Genomic DNA, 15,391 nt, shown 5'->3' with positions numbered 1-15,391 from the left:
TTCTTCAAAACAAAGAAGGCGGAGGGGGAAATGTTTCTATTCTCAGATTCTTCATTTCTGCAATCTGATGCTTACTTGCCTTTGTTTTAACTTTTCAGGTTGCTAGTTCTAAGGTTGTTATAGATGACATACCATACCATAGTATGCTATTGGGCTTGCACTTCTAGCATGGTAGCAGCCTGCCAGGTTTCCTTATATGAACTGACAAAAGGCTTAATGACTTATTTGAGTTGCTTGTTTTAATCCTGGACAGATAAGCTGGAGATATGGGGAGAAGCTATGATCCACTTGTGCCAAAACGGAAGAGCAAAATTATTAAAAACTTTGAATTACTATTTCTCCTTCCACCACCCAGAGTAAATTAAAGCTGAAGGAATTAGGGCTAAAATGAGAATAATAATTGGGTTTTGATGATCTGGCTTAGGTCATTTAGTAAGTTTATGTGAAACTTTTGAACTGTGATTTGTGAAGATGCAGATCACTACTTACACCTAATATACTTAGCCAGGTGGGACTTGATGATGTAGTACCACCAGTGGGTTTTTCAAAGGATATTGGTTGGAGTCCTTTGGCACATTGTAAAACACTGATCCTGAGTTAGAAAGGACCCAATGCTTTAAGAATGATTAAACTTTTTTAGGCACTATTACAGTGGTGGCTGCTTCTATAGTGGTGGCTGCTAAATTCTTTAGTTTCCTGATTCTCACCCTCCTCTTGCCATGTGTGAACCATGATATAGTTCATGACTAGTAGTAAAGCCATCTTGTAATGTGTTTTCTGAACCTCAGAATTAAACTAAGTTTGCAAAATAGCTTGTCACCAGTTTAGAGGCTATTCAAAGCATAAACCAGTCAGTTGTAGAATGTGTTTCCCAGGGTGTTGGAACAACACTAAATATTGATTGAATCATTTCCTTGAAGCTCCATCGACTTAGGCTAAGGGAATTTGTTTTGTTTTTATGTGCTTTGAATAGAATACAACTGGCAACTGTAAATAACTTTCTAGAGGTAGTTTGGCCAAAATCTCTCTGTCAATGTAACCAACCAAAAAACTAACCAGTGCAGTGAGAATCACAGCTGTTAGGCAATATATTTCTTGTGGTGTAATTATAACTTTGTTTATTAATGGAGCAGAAATACTATGTTGATTAGGCATATTAACTACCTCATTAGTAACCTTCATTGGCTTCTGAAAATTGGGACCACTTACACAGAGGATATTAGCCATTTGGTGGTTTAGACGTGCGATTTCACAAACTTCACTACAGAAATCATAAAGTAAGAATGGTCTGTCCTGGAAAGCCAGAAGGGATGGGGCTCCTACAGGCTGCTGAATTCCTAGGCCTAGGTCATGAGCATACATCTGTGATTGTCAGGAAATCAGAAAAGTACAAAAGAAAGTGTTCATGGTGTTGGCAGTGCCAGAAAAGGTAAGCTGTTTTTCCCATTTTCTCTGGCAATGAGAAGTCATGGCTTAAAGTGTCTGCAGGGATCACACTGAACAGACTGCAAACACCATGTGAATCTACTGAGGTTTCTTGTTTAGGGCATCAGATACTTTTCAGTTTATTTACATAATAGTTTCCAGTACATTGTTGAAATGAATACTTATAAAGATGCGAAAACCTTGCATTTGAATTTTTGTCGAAACCGTTATTTTTCTGTAGAATGACTGACTTCCTTGCCTGCAGCTGTGTTGTATGTAGAAAATCTTGTGTGAGGAGCTCCAACGGATTGGCAAAAACACAGTTTGAAACTAGTTGATTTGGCATTCAGAGGACCCTTTCTTGTTGAGCTAGGACTAACGACTTCACAACTATCAAGTGATTCCAGGGTTCTTAAAGTGTTTCTGACTGTTATAGCAATAATTACAATTGCAGTATACTTCATGCAGGCAAAGGTGGCATATGCCCTGTATTTTGAGAGTGTATGAGTCATTGTTTCAAAAATTTTGGTGGGAGGGGCAGCTGACAACTATTCTTGACCTGAGTTTTTGAGAGGATATCAAAAATACAATGTGGTTGGATTAATGTGCCCTATATTTGGAAAAGTTAATTTCCATTTAACTATATCAAAGTGTGAAGATGGTAGAATTATGTAGCTATCTGTATCTGGATGCTTTATCTATATGCTAGCTATCTAAATGGTGACTTGTAATTATTCATGATAAAAACAGTATTCAGTGCCTGAGGAAAAAGGAGAACAGGGATGGGACTTGATTAATGCAAAATTTAATGAAACTTCTGTTCCTGTGCAACAAGAAGAGATCTGCGTTGACGATCCAGCAATTCAGCTTTGCTCTTTGGATGATGTGTCCAAATACTTATACATGCAGTCTGCTTCTGTAGCAGCTTACACTTTTGTGACTTAAAGCAATTTGCCTTCTACACAGGTAGCATATTGCATGGTTTTAGTTCTACAATCCGTCCAGCCCATGACACGTAATAATGTCAAGTAACATTAAACCTTTCTGGGGATAACATCTGTTACCACAGCCTTTCCTCATCTGCTGACAGTCTTCTACCAAACTTTTCTAACCTGTTACTCACATGACATGTGCAGCACTGAGCAGATACAGGCTACCTTCGTGTCTCAAGGAACACGAGTAGCATTGGCACGTTATACGCTGTACTTAGTTTTCAGAGGAAATTTTGAGTATTGTTTTGCTTGATGAAATGGTGCTCATCAGCTTTAATGGTAGTTTAGCAAGTTTGTCTCAATTTTCATCCTGATTTGTACAACTTAATTCTTATTGTTGACTGTCAGCTAACATCAAGTACATTGGGCATCTATCCAGGCTTGAAGACACTAGTTCAGGCCTCCTGGTAGGAGCAGGACTTGAATGATGGTTTCCATTATAGGAATAAAATAGTTGTAGTTGTTGATGGGATCTACAGATTTTTGGTTGTTTTTAATGTAGGAAATATAGAAGTTTGGAGTAGCTAAAATGCTAGCTCTTATCATCTCAAGAAGTACAGATTTTGCAGAAGTGTTACGTTACTTCCCAGAACAGATATTAAAGGTCTTTTATAAAAGCTGTTTTCTAATCAGATCTTGCTTTTTGTCTTTATAGCTAAACCAGGTGGACGGGTGAAATGTCAGTATATTTCTGCTGTGGATAAAGTGATCTTTGTGGATGATTATGCAGTAGGATGTAGGAAAGATCTCAATGGCATCTTACTGTTAGACACAGCTCTGCAAACGCCTGTTTCAAAACAAGATGATGTGGTTCAGCTTGAATTGCCGGTTACAGAGGTAAGATTGGGGGGGGGGGCGGGGAAGAAGTGTGTAAATAACTCTGTCACAGATACTGAAACCAGATGTTTGACCCTGAGTATCTAGTGTGATACTAACAGCATGTAATGGAAAAGTTTCCAAGTTATTAGCTGTCATAGGGCAACAGCTTTTTGCAGTTATCCATATCTCAAACAAATAAGAGCTTACCTCATCAAGAGGCAAAGTATTTCAGACGAAAGAACTTTTTAGTGACCAGAAATAAGGACTTATTTCCAGAGCTTGTGTCAGTATTTATATACAGAATCTGTAAGTATAGGCTGCTTGGTGTCCTTGAATTTTTTTTTTTTGATTTAGGCTTTCAGGGAAGAAAAAAGACAATTAAAATGAGCTAATATGATGTTGCTACATGTGAGGAATTAATTCTGGAATCTAACTTTTCTAGCCAGGTCAGTTGGGCTAATGAAAGATTTTCTCCTTGCAAACCTGGCTTCCCTTTTATGTTTGGACTATCCTGGCTGTAAGGTGATGCCTCCTTGTTTGAGGCAATGTAACCAATCATGTAGTATCGCTTTAAGGGAATCTAACGTATACATTTTTGCTTAGGGTGTAATGCTCAGGATTTTGTTGCATTGGTTTACCTTGAGCTAGCAGAGCATTTATTTTGGGGGGTAGCATGTATGTTCTTATCAAGTGTTGCCTAATACAAGATAGATAACAATTGCTTCTGTTCCAAGGCACTTGGTGATAAGGAAAGTAGCTTTCACCTTTGTAGTGGTCATGAAGTAATAGACCTGGGAAGTAAATCTGTACAAGAATTTTTAATTACAAGCGAGATCAGTTCTTTGGGAAGAGCATAGAGCATCTGCCAATGGCAACATCTAGAATAGTGCTTACAGTCAAAAAAACAAAACTGGACTACTAGATTCAGATTCTGAATCTTTAAAGCTCTCTGAGAAAAGAGCACTTCCCACTCATCTCTGTGGGAAATAAATTTACATTCAATGATGCAACATCAACAAAAATTTACCCTGAGCATAGATTTAAAATATTTATGTGCTCTTGGAATACTGAACGATAGGTGCTTATTATGGACCAAGAATTTGTGTTATATGTGAGGTTTTTATCTACTTATCTTGAGTAGGAGTAACAGCAATAAAATGTTGCTTTGTAGAGGTCTCTGAAGAGAGTTTTACAGGCTTCTCGGGCTTGCTGCCACTGGCATGATTTTTATACCCTTTGTGGGTAACTACAAAATCTTGGTACATGTGGCTGAGTATGAAGAGACTGCCAGAGGTCAGCATTTCCTTTCGTAAGTTTTGCTATCACTGGTTTGCAGTTTCATATGGTGTAATACAACCTATAAGTTTGTGTCACTTTTAGCTAAAGATTCTTTTGTTCTGAAGTGTTTACAGACCCTTATTTCAAGGTTAAAATAGAGCACTTCTGTGTAAAGGTCCTTCTTATAGAAAAAAATTGGAAAATATTATAGGTCAGTGGGAACAAATTTGGGAAGCTCATGGCCAAATCAGTGAGCTGGGAAAAAATATTAGCAGTCTTCAATTCTTACTCTTAATTTTAAAGAGGAGGTTCCCAGACCTCAGAAAATTTTAGTAAATATTAAGCAAATATCATACAAATCAGTCATAGAATCATAGAATTGTTAAGGTTGTAAAAGACCCTTGAGATCATCGAGTCCAACCGCTAACCTGTCACTGCCAAGTCCACCACTAAACCATATCCTCAAGCACCATATCTACCCTTCTTTTAAATACCTCCAGGGATGGAGACTCAACCACCTCTCTGGGCAGCCTGTTCCAGTGCCTGACAACCCTTGCGGTGAAGTTTTTTCTAATGTCCAACCTAAACTTCCCCTGGTGCAGCTTGGGGCCATTTCCTCTCATCCTATTGCTTGTTACTAGGGAGAAGAGTCCAGCCCCCGCTTCGCTATAACCTGCTTTCAGGTAGTTGTAGAGAGTGATAAGGTCTCCCCTCAGCTTCCTCTTCTCCAGACTAAACAACCCCAGCTCCCTCAGCCGCTTCTCATAAGACCTGCTCTCCCAGACCCTTCAGCAACTTTGTTGCCCTTCTCTGGACACGCTGCAGCACCTCGATGTCAATTCTTGTAGTGAGGGGCCCAAAACTGAACACAGTACTCGAGGTGTGGCCTCACCAGTGCCAAGTACGGGGACACTGTCACCTCCCTGGTCCTGCTGGCCACCCTATTCCTGATACAAGCCAGGATGCCATTGGCCTTCCTGGCCACCTGGGCACAGTGCTGGCTCATATTCAGCCAGCTGTCAACCAACACCCCCAGATCCTTTTCCTCCAGGCAGCTCTCCAGCCACTCCTCCCCCAGCCTGTAGCGTTGCATGGGGTTGTTGTGACCCAAGTGCAGGACCTGGCACTTGGCCTTGTTGAATCTCATACTGTTGGCTCTGGCCCAAAGGTCCAGCCTGTCCAGGTCCCTCTGTAGGGCCTGCCTGCCCTCCAGCAGATCAACACTTCCACCCAGCGTGGTGTCATCTGCAAACTTACTGAGGGTGCTCTCAATCCCCTCATCCAGATCATCAATGAAGATATTGAACAGGACCGGCCCAACACTGAGCCCTGGGGAACACCGCTTGTGACTGGCCGCCAACAGGATTTGATTCCTCCATTCACCACCACTCTCTGGGCTCAGCCATCCAGCCAGTTTTTAACCCGGCACAGAGTGCACTTGTCCAAGCCGTGAGCAGCCAGCTTCTCCCGGAGAATGCTGTGGGAGACAGTATCAAAGGCCTTACTAATGTCCACAGCCTTCCCCTCATCCACTAAGCGTGTCACCTTTTCATAGAAGGAGACCAGGTTAGTGGGGCAGGACCTCCCTTTCATAAACCCATGCTGGCTGCGCCCAATCCCCTGGTTGTGCCGCATGTGCCGTGTAATGGAATTCAAGATGATCTGCTCCACGACCTTTCCTGGCACTGAGGTCAGGTTGACAGGCCTGTAGTTCCCCAGATACTCCTTCTGACCCTTCTTGTAGAGGGGTGTCACATTTGCTAGTTTCCAGTCATTTGGGACCTCCCTGGTTGACCAGGACTGCTGATAAATGATGGAGAGTGGCTTGGCAAGCTCCTCTGCCATCTCCCTCAGTATCCTTAGGTGGATCCCATCTGGCCCCATGGGCTTGTGAACATCCAGGTGAAGGAGCAGGTCAGTGACTGCCACCTCTTCAACAACTGGGACTTCATTCTGCATACTATCTCCATCTCCCAGCACAGGGGCCTGACAACCCTGAGGATGATCAGTCTGACTATTAAAGACTGAGGCAAAGAAAGCATTAAGTACCTCAGCCTTCTCCTCATCTTTCCTGGCAAGGTTACCTTCCGCATCCAACAAAGGAGGGAGATTCTCCCTGGCCCTCCTTTTGTCACTGATATATTTATAAAACCATTTTTTGTTATCTTTAATGGTGGTGGCCAGTTTAAGTTCCAGCTGGGCCTTCGCCTTCCTAATCTTTTCCCTGCATAACCTCACAACATCCTTGTCTTCCTGAGTCACCTGCCCCTTCTTCCAAAGGCGGTAAGCTCTCCTTTTTTTTCTTGAGTTCCAGCCAAAGCTCACTATTTAGCCAAGCTGGTCTTCTCCCCCACCTGCTCAACTCTACGGCACACGGGGACAACCTGCTCCTGTGCCTTTGAGACTTCCTTCTTTAATAACATCCAGCCTTCCTGGACTCCTGTGCCCTTCAGGACTGCCTCCCAAGGGACTCTGTTAACCAGACTCCTTAACAATCCAAAGGCTGCCCTTCTGAAGTTCAGGGTAGTGGTTTTGCTGACTCTCTTCCTTACTTCTCCAAGAATAGAGAGCTCTATCACGTCAAGGTCGCTGAGCCCAAGACAGCCTCCGACCACCACATCACCCACCAGGCCTTCTGTGTTCGTAAGCAGCAGGTCCAGTGGGGCAAAGTCCACCTCTTTCATCATAGGAAGGGTAAGAACCTTTATCCAGGCAAGAGTCCATATCTTTTGTTAGTCTCTAGAACTTTTCTGCAATTTTTTGCACAGAATTTAAGTAGTCTTTTTATATGATTGGTCTGCTGGTAATGCAGTGCATCTTTATGCGTTTCTAGTCAGTAGCATTGACAAGTTATGCAGCCTCTATGCTGTTTTTACTTCTTGTAAAAACGTCGTAGAGAGACAGTAAACTTATGAACTTCCATGATCTATTTGTTGTTCTGTCATCTGCGAGAGAATTGGGAAGTGTGAGATGCCACAAGAATTGTAGTTGTCTTGCTGAAATCTCACAAACAGATTCAGCCTTAGCTAGGGGACTGATTTGCCTTATTTCTGTCATCTTCCCCTGAGCTCCCCAAGGATGTAACCAAGTGGACATTTGTACTATTCTGCTTGGAGCAGTTTGTGGCTGTTTAAAGGCTGGCTGTTGCCCTGGGAAATACTTTCCTGTGTTTGTAACTCAAAAGATTTCATATAACATTTTTCAGAAGTTAGCGCACCTAACAACAGATAGAGAGTACTCTGTGCTTTGTGCATAAACCTTTTAAACCTTACCTGTTGATGTGAAGTTAGCAGCCAAAGGGACAAGCTAGAAACAGGTGGGGCTTGGAAGAAAAGAAGTCATAAATGGATGTTTATAGTGTTCTTTTCTAGATATATTATTTCTGAGTTGTAAGAATTTCTAGATTCTAAACCAGCCTGGTTTTTTCTGCCTCATTTTTTCCACTTCATTATACTAGCATTTTAAGTAATTTATCTCTAGTTTTGTTGCAATGTCACTTTTCTCATTATCATCGACTTTTTTTAAGATAGAGCTACTTAGAAAAATGTCAAGACTTTGTTCTTGCTCTCACTTTTTGTCCCTAAAGCTGAATGAATCCTTCTGAAAACATGGGGCAATCAATAGAGATCTTTTTGTTTAGCTTTGATATATGTTCTGTTTTAATTGTTTGTGTGACTGACTTGTTTAACATTTGGTAATACTTACCTTGAGGGAACCTGTAGTAATTACTGTCACTTGCTTAATTTTATCCATTGACTAGCCTACAAAGTAAAATTTGAAACTGCTTTCTCAACTCTGGGTCTTTTATGGGAATTATGCTGATATGATGAAGTAGGATATAACAAATTACATTTCCCAGAGAATCAAATCAGGTGTAATTCTTGTCTGTAGTTACTCAATGTGGATGCTAACTTTTCTTGCACATTTGCATTTTAGGCTCAACAGCTGTTATCTGCTTGCATAGAAAAAGTAGATGTTTCTAGCACAGAGGGATATGACTTATTCATCACACAATTGAAGGATGGTTTAAAAAATACCTCACATGAAACAGCAGCAAATCATAAAGTTGCAAAGGTAAGAATTTGTCTCTGTACTGTCTGATATCCCAAGTCCAATTTGCTTGGCTACCATTATTGAAGCAAACAAAATGCGTGACTTAGTGTGGTGGATTTTGTTTAAAGAGGATGGAATGTATTGTGTTCCATAGTTCCTTTGTGTGAAGTCTCACTTGTTAAGAGAACAAACAAGGTTAGTTTCTTGCTGATAAACCCAACTGAGCTTAACATCAGAAGTTATTGACTTTCCTTGCATTATATCCATGCTGCTTTTGTGTGTCTAATATTATCTCTTGAAATCAAGAGAGGGTGCAAGATGTGCATTTGTTTTTGCTTTTGACACTTTTGTGATCTATTTATTGTTTAGATGTTAATTTTAAAATATAAACTAGGCACTTTTTTCTTTATTTAGTGGGCAACGGTTATGTTCCACCTTCCCCATCATGTTTTGAAGTCTGTCGCCAGCGCCATTGTAAATGAACTCAAGAAGATAAATCAAAATATTGCTGCCTTACCTGTAGCATCCTCTGTGATGGATAGGTTATCTTACCTCTTACCCAGCGCACGACCGGAACTTGGTGTGGGACCTGGTCGATCTGTGGACAGGTATATTAAGACAAAATAAGTGATGAGTTTGACCCCTTAGTTATATGAGAATAAGCTCCTAGATGACTTTTATTTGCCAAAGGAATTAGTCCTGTTCTGTACTTTTTTGCTCTTACACATACTGCTAACTAACAGTTTAATGCACAAAGCACTGTACATGCTACTAAACTTAGAGAAACCTTTATGGGTGCCACAGGACTGTTTTTTTTGGATTCTGACTTTAATGCTAGGCAAATTGAAATTCACTTTGCTCTTAATCCCAGTGTGGACTTTCAGAAGGGTAACAATTGCAGCCCTAAATATAGGTCCCTAGGTGGTATTGCAATATATTCATGGGTTAGGTTCACTTAGGCTTTACTCCTTATCAGTTTGGTTATGGGTTTTATCTGAACAGTCAGGGTATATGACTAGTTACTTAAGTTACTGGATTTATTCAAACTGGTACTGAAACCTCACTGAGACTGCAATGTTGAGGTGTTCAGAAACTGCATAGCTTTAAGAGCATATATACACCTCTTGAATGCAAAGAGAGCACTGATTTGTCTACCAAAGAGCATACATACTACACTGCATCAGGAAATCAACTCCTTTTTCTTCATACAAGAAAGAGTTATGTCCATGCTTTGTGTTTTAGAAGTTTAGGAAGTTTGCAGACTTCTGAACTCTCTAGTCACCTGGCATGTGCTTGGGATCAGAGAAAACTTTACCCTGGGTTGCTGCTTCATCTCCTTCTGATCCAAGTGACAATGTGTAGACAAGCAAGTAACCCATTATTTTAACCTTCATAAGCTGAGAGTAGTAAGAATGCTGATAAAGGCTTCTAAGTTTATAAATTAATTCCTTCTTGAAAGTTCCTATACAAATACAATTTTGCAAGTGTTACTAGTTCTTACAGCTCAGATAAGAGATTAAATAAATTTTATTAAATTACTTCCTTTCCCCAAGCCTCCAGGTCAACCTGTACCTCATGATATTGTATTTTTGATTAGAGCTCTCAGAGATCTGTCTCTTAAGATGCAATAATGTCAAGTTAAGACAGCCCTTGTGTGGGCGTTGCAGTGGTAGTTTACTTCCTTGGTAGGAAATGCTTCATACATCCATACCCCTGTAAGACAGCAAAAATCTCCTGAAACTGAGGGGCAGAAACAAGAAGTGAGGCACTCTTCTGTCTAGCAGTGCTAATTGTTGGGATGATACTGGGAAACAAATTTCCGTCAAAGAAAAAGAAGAGCTGATAGTTGTTTCTTATGTACTGTTTCAGCTGAGGGACATATTTTGTGACTTAATAGTTTATAATTTTTAAGTGTTATAATCTGCAGTGAGTGACGAATATTTGGGGGTTTGTACCATGTATTCAGTTAAGCCTAAAATACTGCTTTGGAGCATTTTAAAATAATGGATATTCATATCTGTTCAACTAATAAACCCAATTTTTTGCAGTAGTTGTCACGTTAAAAAAAAAACAACTCTCTAGCAGTTCTGTTGGGCTAGAGCCTGTATCTTCCCTAAATGCAGAGTAGCTTTGGATATCTGATGCTTTTTTGTAGTTAGACCAGGTAGGCTACCTGGAAGCTTATTTTATTAATCTTGCTTTTAAGGCCTGTAGGTTGTTGTATTGATTTTGGTCTTTTGCTGGTTTTGGACTTTGCAAAGTACATATGTGTACTTCAGGCACCCAAGTGAGAGGACTTTAACTTCTCTGTAATTGTTACAGATAATTTTAAGTTATAGATAACTATTTGTGATATTTCTAATGGTTACTGAAGCATTGAAAATATCACATAGTTTACTATTTTTATTCTAAGTGGCAGTTTTGGGTAACGTAGAATTTTTCACTGTTCTAGGTCTTTGATGTATAGTGAAGCTAACAGACGGGAGACATTCACTTCATGGCCTCACGTGGGTTATAGGTGGGCACAGCCAGATCCTATGGCTCAAGCTGGATTCTATCACCAGGTAAAAGGTTTAGTTGTTCTTAGTATTTGTTCCCTAGGTGAAGGTTTGGGGAGCAGGGATAAAGTCTTTTTTTTTTTTTTTTTTTTTTTCCTAAATTGATTCCTTCAGTGATGCAAAAACCATAATGAAAAAGTTTGTCATTCAGCTCTTTTCTTCAAGTTTCAGGTTTTTTCCATGCCTTGAGGTTGCTTCTTTTTTTTGTACAGATCACAGAAAATACTGTTCTGAACTTCAGCATATAAAACACTTAAGTATAAAATTGATCTGAGTTCAACACCAATAATAATGATGAAGTTGGTTGTTACTTAGAGTCTCTCTTTCTCCTTGTTAGACTGTTGAGTAAATATCCTTTTTATATTATAAGCAAAGAAAAAGAAGCAATAAGCTTGACATCAGAGTTCTCTAACCATACTTTCCTAGTGGGACTTAAACTGTATTGTAACAGTCCTAGATCACATTACTAAATTATTAAGCTTAGTGAATAAATACAGCCTCAACACTTTATTCCACTACTTTTGGTTATTTCCATTTTTCATTCTTTGAAATTCTTTCTACTATAAAAGAGGTATTTATGGTATGGATTTAAATAATGAGGGTGAGGTAGATGTATCATTTGGCATCGATATTGTCTGCCTTGTTATTTCAACTGCAAAGCCTGATAGGTGCAAGTGGATAAAGTTTTTGAAGGATGTCTTAGGCTTGTCCAGGAGGAGAAAGGCAGGGAATTCGTGTGTTGCATCTGCATATTCCCAAGCATATCTCTGTGACTTGAAAGGTGGTCATGAAAATGCTAAATTTTAAGAGGATGGAAATTTCCATTCTTTTTTCTTCTGTCACTTCAGCTAGTAACAACTGTTCTTTGAAGGGGAGTGATAGAGAATGCTTTATATTCCAGCATATTGAAGGGTTAATAGGAAATATTTGTTTAACCTGTGTTTTTCCAAGCATGCAGATGTACAGTTATTCTGCTGAGGTTCTAAATTTTTCTGAAATTGTGAACTTGTGAACTTTTCCAAAGGGAAAAAAAAAGTCTTAGCAGTGATGCTGAGTCCTGTTCTATGTCTGTGTGGTTTTTATCCAGTGGCTTGTACAGGTGTTGGTTCTGAATATCTTCTACAGTAATGTGGTATATAATTTTTTTTTAATGTGAAATACTGCCCCTTTATAATATGTAATTTGTGGCCTTCTGTGCATTTGGTGTGGTGCTTTGCTACGCGACTAAAAAGGAGGGGAATTCATCACCTAGTTAGTGTTTTGTAGTAAGTAGCTATATAAATTTGAAGTGTTTCTTCTTATTCTTATAGCCTGCTTCATCAGGAGATGACAGAGCCATGTGCTTTACCTGTAGTGTGTGTTTGGTATGCTGGGAGCCTACAGATGAACCTTGGTAAGTTTAATGATGTTTAGAGTAGACTTAATTTTTGTGCTGAAGAGGTTAGAAATCTTCGGAGGACAAAGATCAACATTATTTCCATGGGATTTCTGGTGAGTTTAGGGAGTGTTATGGACACGAATGGATTTCCAGAATGATTCAATGGGACAAATCACAAAATAATTCCCTGTACTGTGTCAGATTTCTGTGTAATAGCAAGCCCACGAAATTGTAGTTGGCTTTATTTCTTAATTCAGATTTGCTGTTTCACTTCAAATTGTTTCATGGCAAAGACAGCAGCCAACATTTCTTGGCAGGGATCTAAACTTAATCTTCTGTGTGATTGTGACTAGGACACATGTTTTTTAAGTTCTTGAACTGCAATGGCCATGTAATGCGTATTTGCTTCTTATGTGAAGTTGCAAGATCCATTACTAGTTTCCTGAATCAGCTAAATTGTGCATAATGACAGAAGCACAGGACCCTATATTAATTTTAAGTGTTCTTAACATAATTTTTCTTGTAATTGTAAATTACCAAATAATCGTAATTTGAACACATCAGATTCCTGACTTGCTAGAAATTTTCCTTTGTAATATTATCTTCACAGATAATATCTTCTCCTTTCCTTTGTTAGTTTCCAGACATTTTGTAATAGTGTTATTGCTCTTTGCCATGTCTCTGCCTTAGGTATAGATTGAGATTAGGAAGGTGTTTTCATGGTTCTTGGTCAATGTGACATTCTGGGCTATTTTAAATTTTGATTTTTGTAAGTGTAGATGTAGAACTAAAGACAGGATACTGCTTCATCTTATTCTGGTTATTTATAGTAATATAACACTGGAATTCTAATGTACATTCTGCAGAATTTAATCTGCACTTTTCTTCATGAGGATGTGATGGGCTACTGCCTATAGAACAATCATTTTTAAAAATTTATTATATTAAACGCACTCTGTGTAGATTCCTCCATTTGAATATGAATATCTATTAAGTGATCAAAGGCTTTAATATAGTCTGCTGTTGAGAACACAGAAAGCCATGTTAGTAACTTCAGAACTCTATTGTATGGTTGGCTGCAATACGGTTCAAACAGTTTTGTTTCAGCTTCACTTTGAGGGCTGAGTTTGTATATGATGTGTATATTTTTCACAGTATGAAATCAATGTTTGCTGTGTTTGTTTTTAATATGAAAAGGTCTGAACATGAGAGACATTCCCCAAACTGCCCGTTTGTCAAGGGTGAGCACACTCAGAATGTACCTCTTTCAGTCACACTGGCAACAAGTCCAGCACAATTTCCCTGCACAGATGGCACTGACAGGATAGCCTGCTTTGGATCTGGAAGTTGCCCTCATTTTCTAGCTGCTGCAACAAAACGAGGAAAGATCTGTATATGGGATGTTTCCAAACTTATGAAGGTATAAAATATAAACAACCATTTTTATTAAAAAATTACCGATTAAGCATATTTCAATTTAAATCAAAGACCTCTTGTGTTTTTTGTTGTTATTTCTCAGGTCCACTTAAAATTTGAGATCAATGCATATGATCCGGCTATTGTGCAGCAACTTATGTTATCGGGAGAACAGAGCTCAGGGGTTGACTCAAGGAGACCAACACTAGCATGGCTAGAAGATTCATCTAGCTGCTCAGATATACCAAAATTAGAAGGAGACAGGTATGCCAATCTACAAAATTTGAAATATGAAATGCTGTTGTGTAAGCGTTACCGCTGTTTAGTTAAGTCACGCTTTGTGAAACATAAGATTTCTTTTTCGTGGAGTAGCTGTACGCAATTCAACACTTGAAAAACAATAATCTAAATTTCTATCTTTAAAGCTAGTTCTGTTTTATTCCTGGAGTTTCAGTTTTCATACTCCACTGAGAGATACCAAATCTCATTGCTGCCCTGTGCTGATGTTTCAGAGGCAGAGCAAAAAGATAAAGGAATAAAAGTTTTGGAATAGCGTTTCATTTCAGTTATGGATTATGCATTTCAGGTTTTGAAATTAAAGGCTACTTGAGAACTTCTAGAACATATTTTTCTGTGATTGCTTCGCTGTAACTTCGGGTTATGTCATTCTGAAAATAAACTATGTGGATGTGCTAGGAATTGCTTTCATTTTGTATCTTTAACACGTGTACAGACTGTAAATAATTAGTCCTGTCACAAGCCTTTTCATCAGCTAGAGGGTATGCCAGTGCTTAGAAAGTGTCATGCGAGGAAAAACAGTATACTTGCATGTTTCTTATGGTCTGTTACTGGAAACTCCTTTCTCATATTACCAAAACTCAAGCAAAAGAGTGAATAATTGTTGGAAAACTCAGGACAAAAGGTGTTTGGGAGTCTTGGTAGTTTTCTGAATGTGTCTTCTTAAACTTCAGCATGACAGAAAGTAACAGTACTGCGACATGCACAGGGAAGTACATCTTTGGTTTTAAGCTTGGTGTGATTCCTACAGTACTGCAGAGCAAATACGAAGCTTGCTATTTTGAAGAGGGTATGTAGAAACATGGGCAGCATCGCAGTCTGTGGCCTGACAGGTGCTGGGGCCTAGACTTTTATTGTAGCTTTAGGGATGTAAACTCCTTGATTGTTAAAGAATTAAGCCAATTTTAAGACCTGGTTGAAGGATAGTACAATCATACTGCTCAGATCTTAAGCATCTTTCACTTCACTTAATCTATATGAAATTTACTATCACTTTCCTACTCAAAGGGAAGCTGGATGAGAATCAAAGTATTGAATTGTCGCTGTGTTGTTAAGTGAAGTGTGATCAGGTTTGAGCCAAACAAGACCTGTTTCTTGGCCGTGAGGAGGAAGCATCCAGTTTGTTGAAATCTGGGGATCTGACTTGTACTGTGAGTAGTTATACCTGAAGCTGC

General features: G+C 39.2%; 1 protein-coding gene across 1 annotated transcript in view; it reads left to right on the top strand.

Moving 5' to 3' along the window:
* The window catches only part of BIRC6 (baculoviral IAP repeat containing 6), a 186,372-nt gene that overhangs the window by 12,018 nt on the left and 158,963 nt on the right, over positions 1–15,391 (top strand). The window contains 7 exon segments of the mRNA XM_075089263.1: positions 3,073–3,254; positions 8,451–8,588; positions 8,982–9,175; positions 11,020–11,131; positions 12,436–12,518; positions 13,701–13,923; positions 14,023–14,183. Coding sequence (XP_074945364.1) covers positions 3,073–3,254; positions 8,451–8,588; positions 8,982–9,175; positions 11,020–11,131; positions 12,436–12,518; positions 13,701–13,923; positions 14,023–14,183 — 1,093 coding nt within the window.

Source organism: Phalacrocorax aristotelis, chromosome 3 (genome assembly GCF_949628215.1).
Source record: "Phalacrocorax aristotelis chromosome 3, bGulAri2.1, whole genome shotgun sequence".
Lineage (NCBI taxonomy): Eukaryota > Metazoa > Chordata > Aves > Suliformes > Phalacrocoracidae > Phalacrocorax > Phalacrocorax aristotelis.
Note: the sequence above shows the minus strand (reverse complement) of the source record. Positions and strands in the feature narration are given on the sequence as shown.